The sequence below is a fragment of the Canis lupus genome, chromosome 22, assembly GCF_011100685.1.
Source record: "Canis lupus familiaris isolate Mischka breed German Shepherd chromosome 22, alternate assembly UU_Cfam_GSD_1.0, whole genome shotgun sequence".
In the NCBI taxonomy this organism is placed as follows: domain Eukaryota; kingdom Metazoa; phylum Chordata; class Mammalia; order Carnivora; family Canidae; genus Canis; species Canis lupus.
In genome coordinates, this window is record NC_049243.1 from 57,136,263 (window position 1) to 57,162,093 (window position 25,831).

The following is a 25,831-nucleotide window of genomic DNA, read 5'->3' on the forward strand; positions in this document are numbered from 1 at the left end:
TGTCCGGCTCCACCTTCTGCAGGGAGTCTGCCTGAGATTCTCTCTCTTTCTCTCTGCCCCTCTCGCAACTTGTGTTCTCTCTCAAAATCAATAAAATCTCTTAAAAAAAATTTTTTTTTTAAAAAAAAGACAGTGAATCTAATGAAATATTAGCTTCAAGGGCTCATTTGTGTGGCCACTTCCCACGCCCTGGGCTCTAGCAGTGTTCCCCTGGGCCCGTGCTTCTGTAAAATTTGCAAAAATAAGATTATTTTGCATTCTTTTCCTTTGAAAGCCCGTCTAAATCTCCCCAGGTTCAGGCGTCTGAGAGAGGTCGGAGAGGGCTGGGTTGGGAGAAAATAGAAACAAAATGAGTTATGCATGCATTGTAAGTAGGTAAGGGAATACACTTTAGTGCGCTCATAACTCTATTAGGCAGACACGCTTTCTTATGTAATTAATATTTATTCGTGTGCACACTTAGAACTGTGTCCCGAAGGGAAATCTGGAGCATTACAAACACTCACCCTGGGGGCCCCCCGCCCCGAGGAGTGTCGGAAGGCCTCCAGAGGCCGCCCGGCGCAGAAGCCGCGCGGGGAGCGCGCTGCGAGCTCCGCTGGGCCGGGGTCCAGGCTCCGAGGTATCTTGTCCTCGCGGGCCACCGTCGCGGGGACTCCCCGCGACCGTCGCTAGTGCGCACGCGCGGGAGGGCGGGCCCGGCTCGCGCCTAGGGGAGGAAGGCTGAGGGGAGAGCAGGTGATGCGGGTGCCGGCGGGGGTATTTGCCGGCGACACCGAGCGTGGGCCGGAAGTGGAGGAGCCGAGAGCGGCGCCGCAAGAGCTCCGGGCTAGACCGTGGCGACGACGGCGGCGGCCCCTCGGCTGGCGGAGGACGATGAGGAGCGACGGAAGCGGCGCGGGGGGACGCTGCTGCGCGGCGCCGGCTTCCGTGTCCGCGGCCGACTGCGCAGCCTGCGAGCGGGTCTAAGTAAGTGCGGTGCGCGGCGGCGGCGGGGGCGGGGGCGGCAGGGGCGGGGGGGCGGCCGGCGGGGTCTGCCGCGGGGTGGCTGCGGGGCCCGGCGGGGGCGGCTGCCGGGCGGGGGTCGGGACCTGGTGCGCCGCGTTCCCGGGAGCGCGCTCGGACCTGTACGCGGAGGCCCCCGCGCCCCCCCCCCCGCGCCCCCCCGCGCCCCCCCGCGCCCCGAGGGACAGCGAGCCGGGACGTCCCTGGCTCGGGCGCGGGGACCTGCCGCCGACAGCCTTCGACCTGCGGGTTCCCGGGCGGGAAGTTTGGGGTGTCCAGGGAACAGCGCGACCGCACCCCGCATGGCCGCGGCCGGTCCCGCCGGGGTGTCTGTCTGTCCGCTGAATTCATTTCCTGCAAAAATGCATCATGAGCCTTACTGCCTGGGGGGTCATGACCAAAACCCCATATTTTTTTTTGTTGTTGTTGTTTTTTGTTTGTTTATTCCAGAGCCGTTTCACATGGGTCTGCTAGGCGGTAGCTGAGTAGGTACAGGGGCTTCGCGTGCCGATGTCTGATGTCGGGTGATCCCCTCCCGGTCTCCCCGGCACGGGTCAGTACTTCTCTGTGTGCAGGCTTAGATTAGCCACGTCTTCTGCCGAAAAGTTCAATGTTGATCTCAGTAAGTAGCCGTTGGCCGTTACCCGTGTAATGTCATCTCACCGCCCCACCCCACCCCAAAGCAGACTGCTCCATTCAGCCCCTGCGCGTGGACTCACTATGTGCCAGGCGCTGTGCACTGAACATACAGAACCGAAGAGACGAAGTCCTCGTCGTCAAGGAAGTCCCAGTCTATGGGAAGCAGATAAACTCGTTATCCTGTGGCAGTAGGCGGCACCCCGTAAATGTGTACTGACTGCAGAATGTGGAACGGTTGCTAGTAGGGGGCAGAGGTCCCTCGAAGGCTTCCTGGGGGAGCTGGGTTTTCACAGAAACATAAGGCATTGCCCAGTTTGTTTCCTGCGTGCACATACTCAGGTATCCTCCAGCGAGTCTTGTCGTATTGAACCCAAGTCTAGCAGAAGTTCTCGTTGTACTTACTTTCCCTTACCCCGCTGTGGGTGGATAATAAACGCTTTGAATGGGGTCTTAGGGAAGCAGCTGCACCAACACACTATGTATCACGCTGGATCCCAGCAGTTTTCCAGTTATGTGTTTCACCTCCCATTTACCTCGGAGGAAACCTATAGTTAGAGAGGCTAAGTGAGTTGGCAGAAGTCACCCAGGTAATTACAGACCAAGCCGGAAAACAGGTCTCTTTCCGCTGCATCACACTGCCTCCCTTTGGTAGGTGATTTGAAATGACGCGTATAAGCCAGCTCAGGACCATCTGTGCGTCCAGACCCGGGAGCCCCACCTGCCTTCTCGGGCACACCTGGCCCTTGCCCTCTGAGTGACAGGCTGCACCAGCTAAGTGAGAACTTGGTGATAGGTTCAGGAGGCTGCCAGGCCTGACGTTTTCCTGTGATCTCCCCTCTCTTGCTGCTCATTTCAGGGGAATCTATTTCTGTTTTTCACTGATTTAGAACTCAGTTATAACTCAGATTCTAAAATCTTTCTAATTCTTGCTTAATCTCATTCAGGAATGCCTGAGACCCTTAGGTAACGCTTCTTAGGTTTGGACCGAAGAAAAGGGATCCGGTTTTTCTAATTTTTCTAGTTGAGATGTTTTTCCCCTCAAAGGATACACTTCATAATGAGTTATCACAAATTTTGTTACTCTTTCTTATAGGTCCTGACTCCTACAGCAGTACCTTCTGAAGTTGCAAAGCTGTAGTATTTTCCCAAAGTGAACTATATACATTAATGAGTTAGCCTGAGAATTTTATTTCTGTAACGTTGGTTTTATAAGAAAAATGATTTTTAAGTTTCCTCCTTCTAGTTTTGAGTAAAGCATCTAGAACAGTACCCCTACATAAGTTGGAAACTTTGTCTGAATTTCATTATCAGTTTTAATTCTAACATTACTTATTTGCATTTTTAGCTTTTGTGAATCTTTTTAAATAATTTTCTTTCTTACAGATATTTATAATCTCAGGACAAATTGTGATTGGCTTCCATAGTGACAGTGATCTGTCATCTTTGTTCTCTCAGAGTTGGCTGTATTTGCCAAGTTTTCCATGCTTCAAGTAAAGGGGGGCAGCAGGAAAATGCTATTTGTGTGGCTGTCTGGTGTGTTTGAGATATCTGCTCAAGCAGGTTTAAATCCCAATGTAAAAAGCTATCTCAACTATTCAGTTACTCTCCAACATTTTCATAGGCCATTGTTGTTCATTTGTCCCAAAGGACTATTAATACACCCTTTTTCATTATTGATGACATGTGGATACCCATTAGGGAAGTAGATAATTCATTCTGTGGTGTCTCCAGCACAGAGATAGCTACTTGTGTTTCCACGTCAGCTGTGCAGCTGGCATGATTTCTTAACTTCCCTGTGCAGAAAAGGAGATCTGTTGATGTAGGAAGGTTGAGTCTGAGTTCTGTATTACTGGGAATGGGATTGGAAACTGAATTCCTTCAGAGTGCTTGAGGAGCAGCATGGGATACTCATTGTTTGTCTGTGATCTGGCTGTTAGCGATGACACATGAATTTGCTTTCTAAGTCTTACAGCCTTTGCTTGAACGTGCACTGTTCTGTCACTTGTAGGTATGTTGTTTTGTTTTGTTTTGTTTGTAGGTACGTTTTTTAATAAATGATCAGTTTTTATTTTTAAACAAGCTATTCCCAAAATTATCAATTTGAGATGGACTTAAGGGCCTTGAAAAATAATAGTATATTCATGAGTGAGGACTTTTTCCATTGTGTGTATATAGTTGGGGAACCTTCACTCACATTCATAGAGGGAATTTGTCTTTCACGTGCAGGTAAACATCTGTGGTTTTTTAAAGATCTTGTACTGTTGGCAGAATCAGTAAATCACCATATACTGTGTAATACAGTGTAAACATTTGCAATGAAAAAATAGTAAGGATAATAAGCATTTACTTTTTTGTGTGAGAATTCTGACCTTTATTAAAATATAATTTTAAGTGTGATTGAAAGAATAACATATTTGTCTGATTTACTCTCCCTAGTTATTGAGGCAATAATTAAAATGTATTCATTCCCATAATTTGGGTTTTTAGTCTTGATATATTTAAGTTGTTTTTAATTTGTAGATAAAATATTGCTGGATAAAGAACTGATCTGAATAGATTACCAACTTCAAAGGGGGGTGATAATATTTTTTGGCAAGGAAGAAGTTGATGGTGGTTGTTACTCTAGACTTGAAAGTAATGTTTAGTGTTTGCCATCATGTACATTACTTTTCTACTGGAAACATTAACCTGAGTTCTGTTAAAGCAGAAACAAGACATTGCAGAGTTCACAGAAACTCATGATCATTCCTTGTATATTCCTAGTTTTCTTTTCTCCTCTCCTAGTAATTACACACTCCTAAAACATGCTATGTCTGTAGTTTTATGTAAAGGTTGTGCAGCCAGTTATTTTCTACAACTTTAACTACGTGTGCTTTAAAAATGTGTTATTTGACAGTGGTCTGGGAAGGAGACTGGAAAGCTTATGATGAATAAAATACTTCACAAACTTCAACTGAAATATGAAATCACTGGATCTGTGCACATCCGAGATTGCTGGAGAATCATTTTTAATCTTGGTGAATACTTACCTATCCCTAACTTTTCAGTTACTTGTTAAAGTCATATAACTGGGCCCGCCAACCTTCTGTGGTAGTTAGCAAAGACTGTTTATAATCTGCTGCTTATTTTCCAACTCTGCCTTTGATTTTTCTCTATCACCTATAAAATAGAATTTGTGAGACCTGAACATCCCTGGCGGCTCAGCAGTTTAGCGCTGCCTTCAGCCGGGGGCCTGATCCTGAAGACCTGGAATCGAGTCCCGTCGGGCTCCCTGCATGGAGCCTGTTTCTCCCTCTTCCTGTGTCTTTGCCCCTTTCTCTCTTTCTGTCTTTCATGAATAAATAAATAAAATCTTAAAAAAAAAAAAAAAGGAATTTGTGAGATCTTAGGGATTCTTTCTGCAAATGTGGAAACTGAAACCCAAGCTAAAAAAATGATATGCGGGAATACCCATTCAAAATAGGTTGCCACATTTAAATATCGACTTGGCTAGTGATTTGAGAATGTGGGAAGCAACATTCACTGGGTACCAGCCTCACCCAGAGTGACACAGAACCTTTGCCTAGGCAGAAAATTTCCTCTCCACAGCTTGTCATCTGTCTTACGTTTAGGATCCTTGGGAACCTGAAGAATATTAGGTCTTTTTATTAAAGATACTTCTCTTCCAAAATCTAGCAAGCTTTAGCAACCTGCATATGTTGTAATGCACAAAATACTTAATGTAGTACTTCTTTCTTTGGGAGTGGGGGTGGGGATTTTTCTTTTTTCTTTTATTTTTTATTTTAATTCCAGTATAGTTTGCATACGTTATTATACTAGTTTCAGGGACTTATTCTGGGGATCCAGTAGTGGCTCAATATTCTCAGTCAGCATGATGCCACACATTAACAAATTGAAGGATAAAAATCATAAGATCATTTTAATGTTCAGAATAAACTATTGAAATATTGAAAAAATCAAACATCTGATTTTATGATAAAAACTCTCAACAGAGTGGGTATGAGAGGATATACTTCAACAAATGAAGGCCATGTAAATATAAAATACTCAAAAGTAACATCATACTCAGTGGTGGAAGATTTAATGCTTTAGCCCTAACAAAGATCAGGAACAACACAAGGAAGTCCACTCGCCCCTGCTTTGATTCCACCTAGTACTGCAAGTCTCAGCTGTAAGAATCTTCTTAGACGTGGCCTCTTTTCTCCTTTTAGTTGTGGAATCTGTTCTGTCAGTCTTCAGGACAATTTGTGGGGTATTTAGGATGATTTGATAGTTACCTAGTTCTCTCCATAGTATATCATTCTTAATTTGAAGGAGACAAGTTTCTGGAGGAGAAAGATGGTAGGGTTATATAGTTAGGCACTATAGAACAGTGTTTTTCAAACTTTCTGGTCTCAGAACCCTTTACATTTTAAAGAATTACCAGGGATGCCAAAGTGTTCTTGTATATGTATACTATAGAGAGAGGTATTTATTGTTAGAAACTAAAGCTGAGAGTTTATGAAATATGTAAATTATCATTTTAAAGTGGCAGCAAAATATTTATTGCACATTAATATATTTTTTATCCAGAACAGCTGTCTTTGCAAAAAAATAATAATGAGGAGTATGGCATTGTTTTACATCTCTGTAAATATCTTTAATGTCTGCTTGATAGAATACAGGCTGATCATCATGTTTCTACATTCATTCTCAGAAGGTAGGCTGTTTTAGGTGAACTTTATGAGGCAGTATCAGGCTTGCACAGACCCATACTTGATAAGGGAGTAGTATTATGGTTATTATGGATACTATTCCAATACTAGACAGATGGCATCTTAAGGGTTAGTTACGTTGTGGAATCTGAAACTTGTATCAAAGAACTTTTTTAGGGACGTCTGGGTGGCTCAGTGGTTGAGCATCAGCCTTTGGCCCAGGTCATGATCCTGGGATCGAATCCTGCAGTCAGGCTCCCTGCAGGGAGCCTGCTTCTCCCTCTGCCTATGTCTCTGCCTCTGTGTGTGGTGTCTCTCATGAATAAATAAAGAAAATCTTTTTTAAAAAAATCCATCAGTTTATCTCACAATAAACTTTTACTCATGCTTTGTTTATGTGATATCATTCATTGGTTGTTTGGAAAATATTTGTTTGCTGTGTTGGGCAGGTAGTTCCAAATGCCGATACGTTTGAAAGGTTATCAAAAATCACATTTGCTAATAATATCATTACCACAATGCTATCAGAAAAGTCTCTGAAGTCATGGGAAGCTATTGGCAACTTCACATTCATTTTCTGTGGAAGGTGCCAGACACCTAAGCCTGAGGAACCATAGTTTTGTTAATGGTCTTTTTTTTTTTTTTTTAAGATTTTATTTATTTATGAGAGACACACACAGAGAGAGGCAGAGACATAGAGGGAGAAGCAGGCTCCATGCAGGGAGCCTGATGTGGGACTTGATCCCGGGTCTCCAGGATCACACTGTGGGCCGAAGGTAACACTAAACTGCTGAGCCACTGGGACTGCCCAGCTAATTGTCTTTTTAAGTAAAAATATTGTCACCTAAACAAAGCACATAGTTCAGCTCACAACTCAGACTGTTAGTACACAGCACTAGTGATCTGGTGTCCTCCTCATTGTGTCACACACTTGTCACTCAGAACATGGAAGATGTGTACTCATTGGTTGAGATATAATTAATACTTTTTTTATGAGTTTTTCAGTGACATTCTTGAGTAAAACTGACATTCCCCCCCTTTCCTGGAATTCATGGGGATAAAGAATAGGACTCCTGGTTGCTCTGTCTTGTTTGTTGCCAGGCAGCTGCAGTTGTATGCAGCACTGGTTTTGTACCATTAGTGCAAATAGTGTCTTAATATAATTATTTTTTTTTGATTTTTATTTATTTATGATAGTCACACAGAGAGAGAGAGAGGCAGAGACATAGGCAGAGGGAGAAGCAGGCTCCATGCACCGGGAGCCCGACGTGGGATTCGATCCCGGGTCTCCAGGATCACGCCCCGGGCCAAAGGCAGGCGCTAAACCGCTGCGCCACTCAGGGATCCCTTAATATAATTATAATGCAGATCTCAGAGACACATCAGAGGGTCTTGGTGTCCCTAGGCGTCTGCAGTGCAACCACCTTTTGAAAACCTACCGGCAAAGGAAGGTCTCAGGTTTAATGGGAACGTTAAGCTCATCCAGTTCGGCTGCTCTGATTTCCTTGACACCGTGATGGCCAAGTATTTACTTAGATTATGCCTGAATACTTCCACTTCCTGTGAATAATTATGCTAAATGGATAAAAATATGTGGCATAGACAGCTATTTGATGGCAAGTAAGAGAAATCCTTAATCATGGAGTTGTGCTTTGTCCTGTTTTTTAAAAGTTTGCATAGATTTCCACATGGTTTCTCTAAGTAAACAAGCATGATAAAATGTAAAGATGACTAAATCATGTTGTAAAGGACACATCATTATGGTTTTATTTTTCTTTTGCTGTGTTTAAAGACAACTGTGATCTTTGATTTTGTCTTCTCTATAATTAAGTCAACTTATATTACACGTGCATTGTTATATATGCCCCGTGTGTTTCCTGAGTAGATCACGAGCTACATGAGGACAAGGGCTATACATTTATGAAATTTAAATAGTCTGTAGTCCCTAGGCACTATCATGCACATAATGGGATCTGTACATATTTATGGCATGACCTTTAACCTTTAAATAGTAGGGAGGGATGCATTGGAATCTGACAGGGCTGGGAAACTGAGGGACCGCTTCACTGGCCTAGGATGGGTTTGAGAACTCCCGTGGGCATTTGTGGTTGTGTTCTGAGGACTTGTCATTGAGGAGGGGCATGACTTTGCTACTGCTCTCTTTTTGTTGAGCATGAGGTTAGACAGTATTTAAATATTTTCCCTTAGGCATGGAACCATTCGCATTTCTCCAGGTACGTATATATGAGGGAGCACATGAGGTGACGGAGATCAGGTGAGCATGCCTATCACTCACTTGGTTGACTTATCACTCTACTGACACTGTAGCCAACCTGATGGTTCTGACAGTACAAGATGTTGCTAATATTTCAAAACAATTTTTTTAAAAGGAAAACTTTCATATCTACTTTGCCTATACATTATAATAAAAATTAGTCATGCTTCCAATAGATTATTTCTTTTTTGGGGGGGATTTTCATTTATTTATTTGAGAGGGGGAGAGAGAACATGAGCAGTGGGAAGGGGGGGAGAGAGAGAGAGAGAGAGAAGCAGACTCCCCATTGAGCAGGGAGCCCCATATGGGGGCTCTATCCCAGGACTATGAGATCATGACCTGAGCCAAAGGAAGATGCTGAGCCACCTGGGTGCCCCTTCTTCTTTTTTAAAGATTCATTTATTTATCTTAGAGTGAGTGTGAGCACGGGAGCAGGAGGAGGGTCAGGGAGCCCAACTACCTGGGGCTCAATCTCAAGACCCTGAGATCATGACCTGAGTCAAAATCAAGAGTTGGTGTCTTACCCGACTGAGCCACCCAGGCACCCCTCAATAGATTATTTCTTGAGAAGTGCTTACTAGTATCAATTTGAGGCCTCTAATCACTTCATCTAAATAAAAAGCACAAAATTATTTTTAATGTTGATTTTTCATTGAATCACGACCTGTGTGTGTTATAATAATGTGCTTAAGCTTTAGTTTACTTGTTATTATATATTGAGCTCCAGAATTTCACCTGTTTTTTTTTAAGTGTTTATACATCATGCTTTTTTTTTTTTTTCATAATTAACATAAAGCATTCAAAATGCATGATGAGAAGGGTATGGTTAGTTATAGATAAGTTTGAGGTGTCACTGAACATCAGGTACTCAGGAAACAGGTAAATTGAGATTGTAGATGGAGTAGACACAGAATCAGAATAATTTATACAACAAGTATGATAATTGGAGCCATGAGAGAGAATGAGATGGCTGGGGGAAAGGAGGTAAATGGACAAGACCTTGGAAAATACCTGCATTAGGGGTTGGGTCAGAGGGAGGACTGCTGGAATTTGAGTATACTGGAAGCTGAGGAAGTCAGTGTTTGGTGCTGCTTGGGGGTTGTGATGTTGCAGTGTTTATTGAGAAAGAGCCATTGGATTTATTAGCAAATGAGGTTTACTTTTTATGAGAGATCATGATGAGAGCTCATGCATCAGATTCTCCTATATTAAGTAAAGATTAAGTGAGGTGGTTAAAGCCACAGCTGGCTGGGTTTTAGAGACTTCAGACTGTAGGAATCTGGTGTGATAGAACATAGTAAGGTAGAAGCATGGAAGATGAGAAGATACTGGTTGACTGAGTTTCTGTTGTCTGTAGATCTAATGTTCTTTCCCTTTATGCAACCCTTCTAGTTAGTATAAAGTTGATTGTTTAGGATACTAAGAGGCCTCAGCAAATGCATTTGATCATACAAAAGAACCTGGCAGATAATCCATCTTATTTGGCATCACATTTCATAAATGTTTTGCCCCATAAAATGTACTCTAAGGTATAACATCTTGCCTTGTTTATTGTCCACGGCCAGCAATGGTCTTGGGTTCAGCTGGATATTCACACTCTCAAGACCCAATAGACCATACTTGGCACTGTCTCTCTCACCTTTGTTGAAATATACGGGATAGAAAAGCCAGCGTGTCAGCGTCAGGTGTGTTGTTCCCAAATAATAACTCAGGCTAGTGGAAAGATGATGTGGGTGGGAGCAGGTGCCACTCTGACTTAGCTGCTTCCTGCTTACTGGGAAATAGTATCTTTTGTAATAGCTCATGGGCATTGCATCCAGGACTTAGCAGAGGACACGCCAGTTACAAGCCATATCCCCATTGAGAAAAGGCCACCTTTATACTTCCTACTGGACATGGGTAGCCCTCCTCAGTATCTAAATCTAGATTTAGGGACACCTGGGTGGCTCAGTGGTTGAGCATCTGCCTTTGGCTCAGCTCATGATCCCTGAGTCCTGGGATCGAGTGCCACATCAGGCTCCCCATGGAAAGCCTGCTTCTCCCCCTACCTGTGTCTCTGCCTCTCTCTGTGTCTCTCTCATGAATAAATAAATAAAATCTTAAAAAATCAATCAATCAGTCAATCAATCTAGATTTTGCTCACCACTAGGGGTCAAGTTTACCACAAAAAAACTGCCTAGAAACAGCTAGTATCCCACCTTTATGGGTTTCCAGGGAAACTACTAGAAAGTTAACCAGAGGTCATTTTTTTTCATGCCTGAGAAAAGGTTTTACTTTCTTTACTTACACTAAATTATTGACAAAATATATGGAAAACTTGCATACCGCTAGCTATGGGATCTATACGGTGGACTGTATTAGAGGTGGATTCATTCTTACTGACTTTCCTAACATCTGAGTCTGTACAAGTTTTACATGTGAGAAAATGCCTCCAGTAATTGTATTTTGCTGATCGTTTCAACAAATTTAGTAAATAAAAAAATCCTTCCTATATTAGGTTTGCTTGCTCCATTCCTTTAAGAGCATAGAGGTGTGACACACTAGGGATCAGAAATTATTAGCATAATTGGGTTAAGTAAAAATGATAGTCTGTGAATAGAGGTCTCTTTCTAAACCACCAATATGCCAAAGCATAGTAAATAGAAGACAGCATACACACTTCAGAGCAGTTTTTATTCACCTGTCCCCCTTAAAATTGATTTCTATTTGATATTCTTCCATATGGATTGACTTTGATTCTGTCTTCTACAGTTTAAGATTATAAGATTACATTTGTTTATCACAAAGTCATTTAGCTACATTTATCACAAAAGTCACAAAGACTGTTCAGGAATGCTCTGTTGAAAACTGCAAATTTAATTCCTCTATTTCTAAGCAGAACTGGACTCAAATATGCCATTTTTCTAATGTCCAGTCATATATATATATATATATATATATATATATATATATACTCAGAATACAGCTATGTTTTCTAAGAAGTCTAATAATTTAGATACATTACTGGGTTGTTCATTTAAAAAGCATCTTAGTCTTGAATGTATGTCAAGTGGTGTACTACCCAGTAGGGATATGGTAGTGAAAAAGGAAGACAGTTGTTGGCCTTATAGATTTAAATTCAAAATTGTATGTTGAAATTAGAAATTAAAGAGGCTACTTTTAAAAAGATAATTTTTCAGAGCTTGAGTAATTGAAGATTATAACTATTTCCCATATATTATATATATACACATATGTATGTATGTATGTGTATATATATTACATATATGTATGTATGTAATGTTGTAGTAGATTTTGTTTGATTTGAAAACTGAGTCAGCTCTTGATTATGCAAGATAATAGGGAGCCTTATCAAATTTTTAGATTTGCTTGGTACATTCTGATGTTGATGTTAATTTGAGCAGAACATGGTTAGAAACATGGTAGTACAGCTAGAAATACTAGTCACAAAAGCAGATGAAATTACCATATCTTCATAGTATTTGTAAATGCTTTTAGTTTCATTTGGTAATACTGACCATCCTTATATATAGACATTTTAAAGATTCTCATTGTACTAAAAAGGAAATTCAAAATGGAAATAAGTGACAAACACAAAATTATTCAGCAAATGTATGATAGAGCAGAATTTAGGGTGATGAAATTTTAGTGTTTTTTTCTACTAAATCACCAAATAAATGGTGTTTAAGTTACTCATCTCTCTGAAAACTGTCATAAATGATTGGCTTTAACTATGAAAAAGACCATGAAATTGTTCACTAAAGAAATATCTTAAATGGTATATATTTTCCAAATAGTGCAATGCTCTAGTATACTTGTATTTTATCCCAAACTCTGCTAATCCTAATCATTACATAAATTTTAAAAAAATTATGTATAAAGTTAACACTGTTGTATTTTCACATTTCTCAAGTACACCTTTTTGGTACAAATGAAAATCATTGATACCACTTATAATTTAAAAAGATAAAAATAAAATTAAACATTAGATGAAAAGTTTAAGTGGGCCGGATGTGTTGTTAAGACTTATCCACTATGTTGAAGGAATATAGAGTAGCCCTATCTGATTCTAAGCTCTGTTGATACATAGCTGTCATAGGTTGTAAAAGATATTAACTGATTGTTGATCTGGAACAGTTTTCAGTATTGAATGTAATTGGCTGATTTGGCTGCTAGAGTGCAGACTCTTTCAATCCGGTCTTTAACCAGTTCTTGATACCTACTGCTCAGGTATTGCCTCTATGGTTTTTAAGCTTGAATTTTTGTTTCACCTCACACATCTGCTTTTCTCTGGCTTACCATAGTACTCATTGTAATAAAACTTGCTACAACTGGGTGGCAGTATTGATTTCAGAGAAACTTTAGAAAAATGCTATGCTGTTTATGTTCAAAGAGAGTCATTTGAACAAGAGCTCAAATTTGAAAGTCTGTGTTTAGTGAAATAGTAAGATGTGTTTGGTGAGATAATAGTGAAAGACCATATCTGTTAAGTCATCTAGCTCCTCTTTATAGCCGTCTAATTTAACTTGGTTTTATGATTTTTTTCAGTGTTTAATTCAGTGAATGAAAATTTCACATTTATTAGCTTATAGAATACAGTAAAATTTTTAAAAATTAGTCATTAACTGTTATTTATTAAATTTAAGAATAACTTCTTTATGGTAGTTTTATTAGTGAGTAAAAGAGAATTTAATATTTTTTAAATTAAGCAAATGTATAAATAGATGACTGCTACATAAGAAAACTTGTATCTCACCTTTTTTGCCTTTTTAAGATAACATACATAGACTTTTTTATTTGATAACCAGAAAGCTTTGGCTTGAATCACTTTTCTTCTGTATTTTCTTTTATCAATTATAATTTTCAGAAATCTTTAAAGAAGTTTTTCTCTAGTAAGTCATTTTCTTCATTTATCTCTGGTTCTCAAATAGAATTGCTCTATTGTTTCACACTTATTCCCCAGGTGTTTGTGGCTTTATCAATAGCAATCATAGCAACCTGTTTTGACTCAGTGATATGAAATTGCAATAAGAGCTATATGAACAATTGTGCATTATTTCATGATGCTGACAATCTGAAATTTTAATGTGTACAATGAATTATTCAACTTTTTCTAAAAAATAATACAATATTAGAAACCAGTGGTTAATTTAAATAAATTATTGTTCTAAGTTTAACGGAAAACCTCCAGGTAGAGAAGAAAATATTTTATTCTGACTTTAGTTTGTTTACTTATAATTTATAACGTGAAAAAGAAAGTTGACAATAAATTATATCAGAGTGGCCTTGGTTGGTTAGAATATGTTAACTATCTCTTTAGTAAAATTTGCCTTCAACCTACCTAGCTCAGTAAAGTTGTAGGATACAAAATCAATATACAAAAATCTGTTGTGTTTCTATGCACTAATAATTATCAGAAAGAAATTAAGAAAACGGTTTTATTTACATTTTCATAAAATACATAGGAATAAATTTAATCAAGGAGGTGGGAGACCTGTACACTGAAAACTATTAAGACATTAATGAAAGAAATTGAAAAAGACAGAAATTGATGGAAAGATACTGCCTGTTCATGGATTAGAAGAATTGTTATGTCCATACTACCCAGAATAATATACGGATACCATGCAATCACCATCAAAATTGCAGTGGCATTTTTGCAGAAAGAGAGAGAACAGTAATCCTACATTTTTGTGGAACTACAAAAGATCTCAAAGAACCAAAGCAACCTTGAAAAAGAAAAAGCCGGACGCATCACACTCCCTGATTCAAACTATATCACAAAGGTCTATCAAAACAATGTGGTATTGGCATAAAAATAGATACATAGATCAGTAGAACAGAATAGACTGACCAGAAATAAACCTACACACTAATGGTCAGTTGATTTATAGCAGAGGAGCTAAGAATATGCAGTGGGGGAAGGTCAGTTTTTTCAACAAATAGCACTGGGAAAACAGGATTTCCACATGCAGAAGAATAAAACTGGCCCAGTCTTAACACCATAAACAAAAATTTAACTCAAAATGGATTAAAAACTTTAAGACCCAAAACCCTAAAACTCCTAGAGGAACACTTGGCAGTAGACCCCTGGACATCTGTCTTGGCAGTGATTTTTGGATCTATGACACCCAAGCAGGGGCAACAAAAGCAAAATAAGTAAGTGGGACTATACCCGACTATGAAGCTTCTGCACAGCAAGGGAAACCATCAACAAGTGAGTCAATAGCCTACTGAATGGCAGACTGCCTATGCAGATCATATATTTGATTGGGGGTTAGTATCCAAAGTATATAAAGAAGTCACACAACTGAATAGCAGCAAAACACAATGTGATTGTGAAGTGAAATAGACATTTTTCCAGAGAAGACATATAGAGGGCCAGCAGGTACATGAAAAGATGTTCAGCATCACAAATTGTCAGGGAAATGCAAGTCAAAAACCACAGTGAGATATACCCCTCCTACCTGTCAGGATGGCTCTTATCAACAAGACAAGAAGTGTTGGCAAAGATGTGGAGAAAAGGATATCCTCATGCACTGTTGGTAGGAGTGTAAACTGTGCAGCCACTGTGGAAAAGGGTATGGAGGTTCCTCAAGAAATTAAAACCACAACCAGCAGATGATCCAGCAATTCTGCTTCTGGCTCTTTATCCAAAGAAAACAAAACCACTGACTCAGAAAGATACCCCCACCCATGTTCATTGCAACATTATTTACAACAGCCAAGATATAAAACAACTTAAGTGTCCATGGATGGATGAATGGGTAAAGAAAATGTGATATATACACACGGCAAACTATTACCACACCATAAAAAAGAATGAAACCTTGCTGTTTGCGACAAAATTTGGTGGACCTGAGAGCATTATGCTAACAAAGAAGTCAGAGAAAGACAAGAAAAATTTTTTTTAAAAAAACTCCAAAAACCAAACCCAAACCCCAAGTTTTTAGATATAGAGAACAGATTGTTGGTTGCCAGAGGCAGGGATGGATGAGATGGGTGAATGTACAAACTTGCAGTTGTAAAATAAATAGCCATGGGGATATGGTCTACTGCTTGGCAACTGTCATTAATACGTCTTGCATATTTGGAAGTTGCTAAGAGAGCGCATCTTAGAAGTTCTCATCACAGGAAAACAATTCTGCAACTATGAATGGTGACAGATGTTAACTAGACTTACTGTGGTGATTGTTTCCCAACATATATCAATATCTTTATGTCGTATACCTGAAAATAATATGTTATATGTCAATTAAACCTCAGTACAGTTTTTTTCCCCCCTCAACCTACCTAGCTCACTGGTAAGCACACCAAGAGCTTTGGGATTATCCTAGTTGGCCCCTGGGCTCTTCTGCCTGAGGAGCTTCTAGCACAGCAATTTACTTATGCCCTTGAGCCTCCATATCCCTTATATAAAAATTTGGGAACATGACATCAACTGATTGTCCTATCAAATCAAGGAGAAAGCAGTAATGAAAGTACCTGGTTGTAATTAAGCACTTAAAAAAAAAGTGAATATAATTTGATGAATATTTATGTTTCTTAAACACAGCAGTGGAAGGAGAAAGGAGACTGTTGAGAACTGAAGGAACAAGGGAAATTAGAGCAACGGTGGATGGATTGATGTAGCCTTTCAAAGATTCTTGTAGGACCATGATTTCTTATATCATGGAACTAACTTTTAAAAAAATGTATGTTGAATTACTGATTCTCTCTCTCTCTTTCTCTTTAGGATACTTTCGGAGAGCTACAATGGAAAAGTCCTGGATGCTGTGGAACTTTGTTGAAAGATGGCTAATAGCCTTGGCTTCATGGTCTTGGGCTCTTTGCCGTATTTCTCTTTTACCTTTAATAGTGACTTTTCATCTGTATGGAGGCATTATCTTACTTTTGTTGATATTCGTATCAATAGCAGGTATTCTATATAAATTCCAGGATGTATTGCTTTATTTTCCAGAACAGCCATCTTCGTCACGCCTTTATGTTCCCATGCCCACTGGTATTCCACATGAAAACATTTTCATCAGAACCAAAGATGGAGTGCGTCTAAATCTTATATTGATCAGATACACTGGAGACAATTCACCTTATTCCCCAACTATAATTTATTTTCATGGGAATGCAGGCAACATAGGTCACAGGTTACCAAATGCATTGCTTATGTTGGTTAACCTCAAAGTTAATCTTTTGCTTGTTGATTATCGAGGATATGGGAAAAGCGAAGGAGAAGCAAGTGAAGAAGGACTCTACCTAGATTCTGAAGCTGTGTTAGACTATGTGATGACTAGACCTGACCTTGACAAAACAAAAATCTTCCTTTTTGGCCGTTCCTTGGGAGGAGCAGTGGCTATTCATTTGGCTTCTGAAAATTCACATAGGATTTCAGCCATTATGGTGGAGAACACATTTTTAAGCATACCGCACATGGCCAGCACTTTATTTTCATTCTTTCCGATGCGTTACCTTCCTTTATGGTGCTACAAAAATAAATTCTTGTCCTACAGAAAAATCTCTCAGTGCAGAATGCCTTCTCTTTTCATCTCTGGACTCTCTGACCAGTTGATCCCACCAGTAATGATGAAGCAACTCTATGAACTATCCCCATCTCGGACTAAGAGATTAGCTATTTTTCCTGATGGAACTCATAATGATACATGGCAGTGCCAGGGTTACTTCACTGCCCTTGAACAGTTCATCAAAGAAGTAATAAAAAGTCATTCTCCTGAAGAAATGGCAAAAACTTCATCTAATGTAACAATTATATGATGTTTTTCTTTTTGATTAATGCACTGTATTTTAATTTGTGCAGAATGATAAAGAATGTTCCTTTCTAGAAGTGTGTTATGTCTGTACTTGTCTGAAGAGTGACATTAAACTTTGAAAGGACTTCAGTGCTCCTTTGAGATGATCCAAATAGTTTTTTACATTTGAAGAACTGTAATTCTTGGGATTATTTCATACATTTTCATCGAACCTTTCAATGTGGTTATGTATCCATACCTTTAGTTTAATATGCCAGTATAATAGCATATTGTATTCAAAAGTTTCTTGTTGCCTAAGTGGTGTGCCCTCTGTGACACATGGATTAATGGCTGGGTGTGGAAGGAGATTTGTAAACGAGAAACCTTTGAGTATTCTGCCTTTAGTAAATACCAGGACAATCATGGTAAGCAAACGTAGTCTGTAACTGCATTCTTCCCCTTAACAGTTAAAATGAAATGCATGATGGTATTTTATTCCTTGAATTATGCAATGCAATGTTTTTAATGTAAATAGTACTGGTCATATACCTATGTATATGGTAACCTGGGTCATATCTATTTTTATGTAAACTCTATTTTGTTCTTGGCAAGAAGTGAAATTGAGGCCTGTGTGCAGGTTGCCGTTGACTTTTGCTCCGGTGAATGCTGAGATCCAGCTTTTTCTTACAAATAAATGGGACCCCATTTTCCAATATACATGTACCGTGTTTTGTTAGGTACAGTCTGGATCATAGCATGTAAAAATAGAAATTTAGGATTTTACTGCAGCTTTGATGTGCATATTTGAACTTTTTAACATTTGTAATTTTGGTGGCAAAGAGACTTTTAGCTTCTGTCGGTTTTGTACGTCTACAGCTGAACCACTACTAGCAGTCATAATGATAATTAGAACTTGTTTAAGAATTAAATTAGCAAGTCTTACTACCATCATTACATGATTGTACATACGATTTTATAGAAACTCCCACATTTAATTTTTAAGTCCAGTATCTAGGTATATCTAGCCCACTAAAGTCAAGATCTCATTTATTGGACTTTCTGAAAATAAAAGTTACAAAAACAAAAGCAAAAAAGCTGTTCTTTGGTTTAATGTTTCAGTTGTTATGATAGCACTGAAAGACAGTTTCAGGAAGTCTTCTTTATTTTTCTCCAATGTAGGAATGTGGGAGTGAAGGAACTCTAGAGCTTTTTCATACAGAACCTATTTCCACATTTAACAATTAAATGGCTATAAGTGAGAAGTAGCACTTAGGCACATAGAAGAGTAAGAAAAATCTTGCTTTAAAAAAAAGCCTCTTAAAACTTGCAGGATTTACTTTAAAAAAAATAAGCTATGAGGTATAATTGTGCTAGGTTGTTTCGAATCGTCTTCAAAAATTAGATGTAATTGAGCTCTGTACATTACATTACGTCAGCTTTAACATATTTTGAATATTTTAGCTATATTTATTGGCTTTGTGCAAGCAGCTAGAGTAGAGGAATAATGGGTCAATATTCTTGACTTTAATTTTAAAATCTTTCCAAGGAGATTGGGCTAGAAATACTTTTGCTGCATAACATTCTAAATCACTCTATGTCAGTATTTAGAAAATAAATTCTAGCAAGTATGATTTTTAAGGACACTTTTTCTAAAAATTATTGTTAGTCATGCTTTAAAAAAAGTTGGTAATGCATATCACAGAAGGTGTATTTTTTTTAGAAGGTGTATTTTTATGTATAAATTCACCATGATTAAAGGATACTTTTCATCTTGTCAATCCTTGATATGTAGAATGACTAAATAGTAATATATTAAAAAGAAAAGAGTTAATACAACAAATGCAGTGTCCTTAGGCATGAGCTTACTTGGCACACCTTAGACTTGTATCATTCTTTTAAGTTTACAGAGTACCTTTGTGTGTTTCCATGTGATTATTTGGTTTACTACTCATGGAGGGATTTATCAACTTTAGTTGTAAATATGCTGATGAAGTATAAAAGCTTTCAACCTTTTCTTCATCAGTGTTTTGTTCTTATGCTGCTTTTTTTTAAGGGTTTATAAACAGGTTTTTGTTTTGTTTTGTTTTGTTTTTTTCCCTAAGGCAGGATTTCAAAAATTGTAAAGTACTTGTTTCCATCCTCACCTTCATTCTCTTCGGATTAAGGAACTGTCTTCCTGCAGCAGAAGGGGCTGTGTTTAGGGTTGTTAATACATCTTTCTTTCCTCGCTTCTGTATTTGAAATTTCTTAGATGGGTAGAGAGTAGAAAACAAACTCTTGTTATTAGAGGTCCATGAAGCTCATGGGGTCATTTTTTCAAAACATCTAATTTGTGGCCAAAGCAGTCGGTCTTAATAAAATGTGAATGCTTCATAGGTCACACCTTCATTTGGACCCATGTCCTAGTGGGAATAGAACTATGTCTGCCTTGTGTATTAATTTCTGGCTCATTCTGCAAGAGCAGCTCTAAGAGATTATGAATGAATTTTAAGTTATTAAGTTAATGCAAATTTGGAAATCATATAACGATTTTAAATACAGGAAGATACAATTCATTTAGATCAAAACCATTATTTTGAAAGGGATTATTGGAAGGGAAATGACAAAAAGGATACTGAGAAGGATATTGCAAACTATGGGGAGAAAGAATTTGTGACAGATGAAAGGTAAAAAATATTAAATGAATAGAAGTAGCTGGAAAGGGAATATGACCTGGTTCTTGGATGTAGATCCAGGAAATGATTAACTGAGGAGATTGGCAAAAAGGATACCTAACAGAGCAAAACAATACATTTGTATGCAAGGCGTCTCTAACGGAGAAAGTGACTAGAGCACCTGAATTGCAAATACTTTGACTGTAGAATTGATACTTTTATTAAAATAGTGTTTTCCTTTTTGTTATTGGGCAGCTTTCCTGATGAGCTGTAGACACTTGGTAATCACCCAAGTTCCAGCTTTGGTAATGTGTCAATTATAGTCTCTTGTTGAGAATTCATACCACCTGATGCTTTTATATTCATTTCTTATTTTTGTAAGATTTGGTTTGAGGTCTGAATAGGTTTGTTTGGTCAAATTACAGAATGAAGGCCATGTTCAATTTTATATAAATTTTCTCTCAATGTCAGTTTAAGGGCAGTTTTTTATTATTGAGTCCCTTTCTTCCTTAAGGTTGGGGAAAAAATAAGGTACTTTTAAACAGGATGTCACAGAAATCACTTAAAATTAGGTCATGATTGAGATATACTGAACTCTTCCACTGACCTCGCCCCTCTCCATTTTTCCTATTATGTTTGACAACAATTATGAAGAGAAAAAAAAAAAACTGTGAAAAATATTCGTTATAATGCTTTCAGATTATCCACTTAGATTTATGTATTTTCATATCACTCAGGTAAAGTTAGAAATGACAGAGCACAGACATCTATTTTTTAAATCAGTAGGGTAGAAAATGAAAAGCACTTCTGTTTATTTATATTACCATATATGCACATCATCTTAGCTAATCAGAAATAATACATTCATTTGTATAGCAGAATAAATACATTCATCCTACTTATAGTCGACATGTTTTTGCCAAATGGCACAAATATACCTCCATTTATATTTTGTATCTTAAAAATGTAGTTTAAAAATAGGACTACATATAAGAGACACTTTTTACAAAAAGTGCCATATACTCATAATGTAACAGGGATGAGTGTGTGTTGTTTAACATAATTTATAACAGTTTCTGTCAGTACAGTGAATACTGAAAAGTCAAGTTGTTTTTGGCATATTCAAGTACATTCAGGATAAAATACGTTAACCCAGTTTCATGATGTAAATCATATTTTGTTATTTGCCATATTTTATTTGAAGTAGTAATAAAATTTTATAACTCAAATTTGAATGTTACCGTAAACGATGTGCTAGCCATGGCAAGCGAGCATTTACATTTGTTTTTTTTTTTACAATAAATTTCTTTTAGAATATACTTTCTATTTTTCTGTACTGACATATGCAATAAATTGATAACATTAAAAGTTTGATTAATGTCTTAAGATAGTTTGTATTCAGTCTTTTTTTTCCCCAATTTTCTATTGAATTATATGGTAGGACATTAAGGTTTCCTTAAGGGTTAAATAAAATTTCTGAATTTATGGAAATTAATGAATTTTTATTGTTGTAATGGTAAGGTTGATAAGTGGAAGTTAGATTTATATTCTCTTCCTTCATATTATATCCCTCCACAGACATATAATTTAGGCTAATTGTAAGTATTTTCTGTAATATGAACCATTGGTGAATGACTAGGCCCCAAAGCATTTAATTAGCTAAATTAATCTAGGAATGAATAAATTTTAACTGTTCATCGTCCTTTTGCCTTCAGATTCATAAAATGCCTTCTCACAAAATTGGTCTTTTTTTACTCCCATTACTATGGAGTTGATGGTTTAGTATGATTAAAAATGGCCTGATATTCATTTAGTCTTTAAGAGTCTGTAGCTTGCTTTCCCTGATAAGAAACTCACATGTTTCAAGGGTGTCCGAACCAGTCTGATGATAGGAACTGGATGACAAACCTCAATGGCCCCCTTACAAGTGGAGGTGAAGAGTTCACTTATTGGAGACCACCATTCCGTTGATAGATGTGATGGGAGGTGAGATCTCCTGTGTGCTTTACTGAAAGGTTGCCAACCTGAATCTCAAGAAAAAGTTTTTTAAACTACTAGTTCTTATTTAAAAAAAAATTTTTTTTTCACATTCCTATTTCACTCTCCCAACTCTTGCTTTACATTCTTTTACATGCTAAAAGCCATCAACAGTTGGATCAGGTTAGAGAATATAAGGAAAAGGGAGGGAAAGACATTTTCTGAATACCTGCGAGTATGAGACCTGATGGTAGAATGTGTTAATGATCACTGGCCCCCCACAACAAACCTTTGAGTACTTTGCTCATGAGCAATTTACTTGTTAGGAATGTTACCCAATAAACCACATTTTCCACAAAGCATTTAAATGCTTTTCTGTGGAAGATCTAGAAGTTAACCTTATAAGACTGCTCATTCTCTTTTTTCAGCCCTTGATAGAAAAGTAAGACCCAAAAAAATATGAGTGTCCATCTTTCTCATGTTGTGAAACAGGTACTTTTGAAATAGATCTTACTGTTTGTTTTCCCAGCCTTACCATGCTGGTCCCTGAAATTATTTTATAATAGCGAGCACTTTTATTGAATGCTTGTGACATACCAAGTATTGTTCTGACTCCTTTTTGTTGTTTTTTCTTGATTACAAAGTAGTGAATTGGTCTCTGACTTTGCTGATCTCACTCCTTGATCTTTGTCCTGTTCTAACTTGCCAAAACCACTCCACACCTTTCCCTACCAAAGGGTACTAAGTGAGTGCATTTCTCATCAGATCAAAGTCAGACTTCTTGGTCCGTAGGGTCCTTCACAAAGTAAACTTAACCATATTCTCCTAAACGGTGGCTACTCCTCTTCCATGAATCAGACTCCTTTCTCATCTCTGCATTTACTTAAGCCTGGTGCTTTGACCTCTAAATCTAATGTCCTCTCACCTTGCTGAGCTCCCACACCCATAACCCAAATTCATGGTAGTTCTAGGAATAGTTGCTCCCCTTTCTGAAGATTATGGCACTCACTACCTTTTGTAGTTTGGTACTTGATTATATTCAATTTAGTTCTTCATTATACACACTGTTATTTCCCTTTTGTATGTCTTGGCTTCTATAATAAACCAAGATACTGCAGGCTGCCATTTGGTTTCTTTCTGATTGATACAGCACCTAGCACAGTGCTAAGCACCTTGTAGGTTTTCTGTGTGGAATGTGCTCACTGAAGTTAGTCCACACTTTCCTTCTCTAAGAACGAAGAAGATGCACAGAGGCAATTAATAAAATACTTTTCATATTTCTTAAAGGTTTAGATCTAGAATAGCAACACCTATAAGGGAAGGTAAACACACACACACACCCCAGCCTGTGATGAAAGTAGAAACATCGAAGGTATCCATGTGATTAAGTCACATCGCTAAGATGTGACCACTAAGCTTGGCATTAACTGGTAGAAGTACAGGGTAAGACAACAAGGGCCACAAAGTTAGCAGGCACACCAGTGGAAGGCCAAAGAACCCCTTGTCATGGGGTTTCTTATCTGGTTGATAGTGATTATGTCCCAGTTTTGTTATCTTCCATTACATTTTTAACCATGTACCTGTAATTCCCCTTTTAAAATTTTATCATAATCCCTATTATCATTTTTTAAACCAGTAAGATATGCACTTAATGAGGCATATTGGGTTTTTTTGTGTGGCCTTTATTCCCAGGGCATATACCTTGAGGTAAACACGAGTTCAAGGCTCCTCTATTGTAATCATGTAGACCTGTAAATATGGGATGGACTGGGTTAAGGGAGAGCCCAGGGGGAAGCTCAGAATCTTGGGAGATAGTTGGTAAACAATTGTAATTCTCAAATAAAAGCAGACCTGAAGATGAATGATAAGTGATGCAGTATTGCTAAAGCCTCTCCCAGTCTTTTACTATATTTCACCATTATCTGTTATTTGGACTTCTGCATTTTCATCAGTAACATTGTAAATTACAGACACACAGGCATCAGGCACACAGTGTCATCCAGTAGACTAAACTTTGTAAGGATGGACACAGTTCTCATTTCTCCTCATTGCCTTGGACACATAGCTGGGATTTAGAAAATAGTAGCTGGATGAAAAATGTTCTTTAGATATAGCAAATACTCCATTATATGATGATATCGATGGAAAATATATGTAAATACCTTTGCACTCCAGAGACATTATCTGAGGAGCAGAAAACCCTGGAACTTTGAGTAGTTTGTTCGTATCCCTGTGTCATCTCAGAAGTTCGTAAAGGCTGAAGTATTCACTAAAGTTAATCTAGGTATTGATGTTAAGATGATTATAAAGGCTATAGCCCAGCATAAGTGATGTTATTATAATTGAAACAAGAATGGTTAGTTTACATGACATACTTCTTTACTAAGAATACCAGATAGTTAGGGTATATAGCTAATAATGTTTTATACAAAATAGAAGCTTTCCTTGAGCGATTTAAACATTTTTATATAGTATTGGAGAATTGTAGGTTCTGGACACTGTTACTATAGTTCTGAATAGAACTGTCCTGTGAAGACCAGTTTTTCTCAGTTTGACATCATATTTGGTATATGTGTTTTGCACACCTTAATTATTTGTCTTACATTTTCTATGGGGGAGCTAATCTAAAATATAAACCATTTGTGTTCTAATAGTATAACTTGTTTCCCTTATTTAATAAGAATAATTGTTGCTTAGAGCCTAAAATTTAAGAAAATATATTAATGAGTAACTCATTGCCCTTTAATTCTTATTTATTATGAGTAGAACTGGAAGAAAAGCTGAGGGCAAATCTGCCTGAGGAGTAGTTCATAAGAAGGACTTTTAGCAAAGTGTTCTTATCTCCTACTGAGCTTTTGGAAAATGCAGAGGAGGAATGATCCTGGCATGTGAGAATAGTACACACCCAGATTATAACGTGGCTCAGAAAATAGCCTTATTTTTTTTTTTTTTCCTTTCCTCAAGATTAGAGAGCCCTATGGCATCTTGTTGAATTTCCCCTTCCTACTTAAATCTCTCATGTCTTCCTCTGGAGTTATTAGTCTTTCAATTCTGCATCCCCCTTTCTTTATTTTCCATCCATCCTTTCATTATATTGTTGTTAACAATCACAGACTTACAGAAAAGATGAATTTATAGTAAAAGAATCTTTAATGAAGCATTTAAAAGTAAATTCCCAAGCTAATGGCCCATCATGTATGAATATTTTAATGGGTTTAGCTAAACACATTCTCCTGCATACATACTCATAATGCAACCATTAAAACCAAGAAATTAACACAAGTAGATTATTATACCTAATTCTCAGATCCCATTCATATTTTGCCAGTTATACCAATATCCTTTATGGAAGAAGGATCTCCCTCAGTAAAATGCTAGCAAATTGAATCCAGCAAAATATAAAAGGACTATGGGCCAAGACCAAGTGATCTTTATCACAGGAATGCAAGTTTAGTTTACAATCTGAATTAATGCAATACACTATGCATATTAATCTGCTTGGGCCACTATAACAGAACCCAGACTTGTGGTTTAAACAACAAGATTTACTTTGTCACCGTTTTGGAGGCTAGGAATTCATGATCAAGAAGCCAGCAAATTTGGTTTCTGGTAAGAGCTCTCCTCCTGGCTTACAGATGGCCTCCTTGTTGATGTATCCTCACAAGGCCTTTCTTCTGTGAGTAGATGGAGAAAGATCTCTTCCTCTTCTTGTGAGGACACCAGTTATCAAGGTCATGATTATGATCTTGGTTTACTTTATCCCATTAAGGTGTTTTTTTGTTTGTTTGTTTGTTTGTTTGTTTTTTTAAGGGAGGTGGAGGAGCAGAGGGAGAGGGAGAGCGAGAA

General features: G+C 38.0%; 1 protein-coding gene across 2 annotated transcripts; it reads left to right on the plus strand.

Annotated features, from left to right (window-relative positions):
* The first annotated feature begins 690 nt into the window (after positions 1–690).
* On the plus strand, positions 691–21,394 carry ABHD13 (abhydrolase domain containing 13). Of its 2 annotated transcripts, none has more exons than XM_038570033.1 (2): positions 691–966; positions 16,346–21,394. In XM_038570033.1, exon 2 carries the CDS (start codon positions 16,366–16,368, stop codon positions 17,377–17,379), a length of 1,014 nt encoding a protein of 337 aa, XP_038425961.1. In that variant the 5' UTR covers positions 691–966; positions 16,346–16,365; the 3' UTR covers positions 17,380–21,394. The 2 variants fall into 2 exon arrangements, with proteins under 2 accessions (XP_038425961.1, XP_038425962.1); XM_038570034.1 differs by lacking the exon at positions 691–966 and adding an exon at positions 1,603–1,624.
* The last annotated feature ends 4,437 nt before the right edge of the window (positions 21,395–25,831 follow it).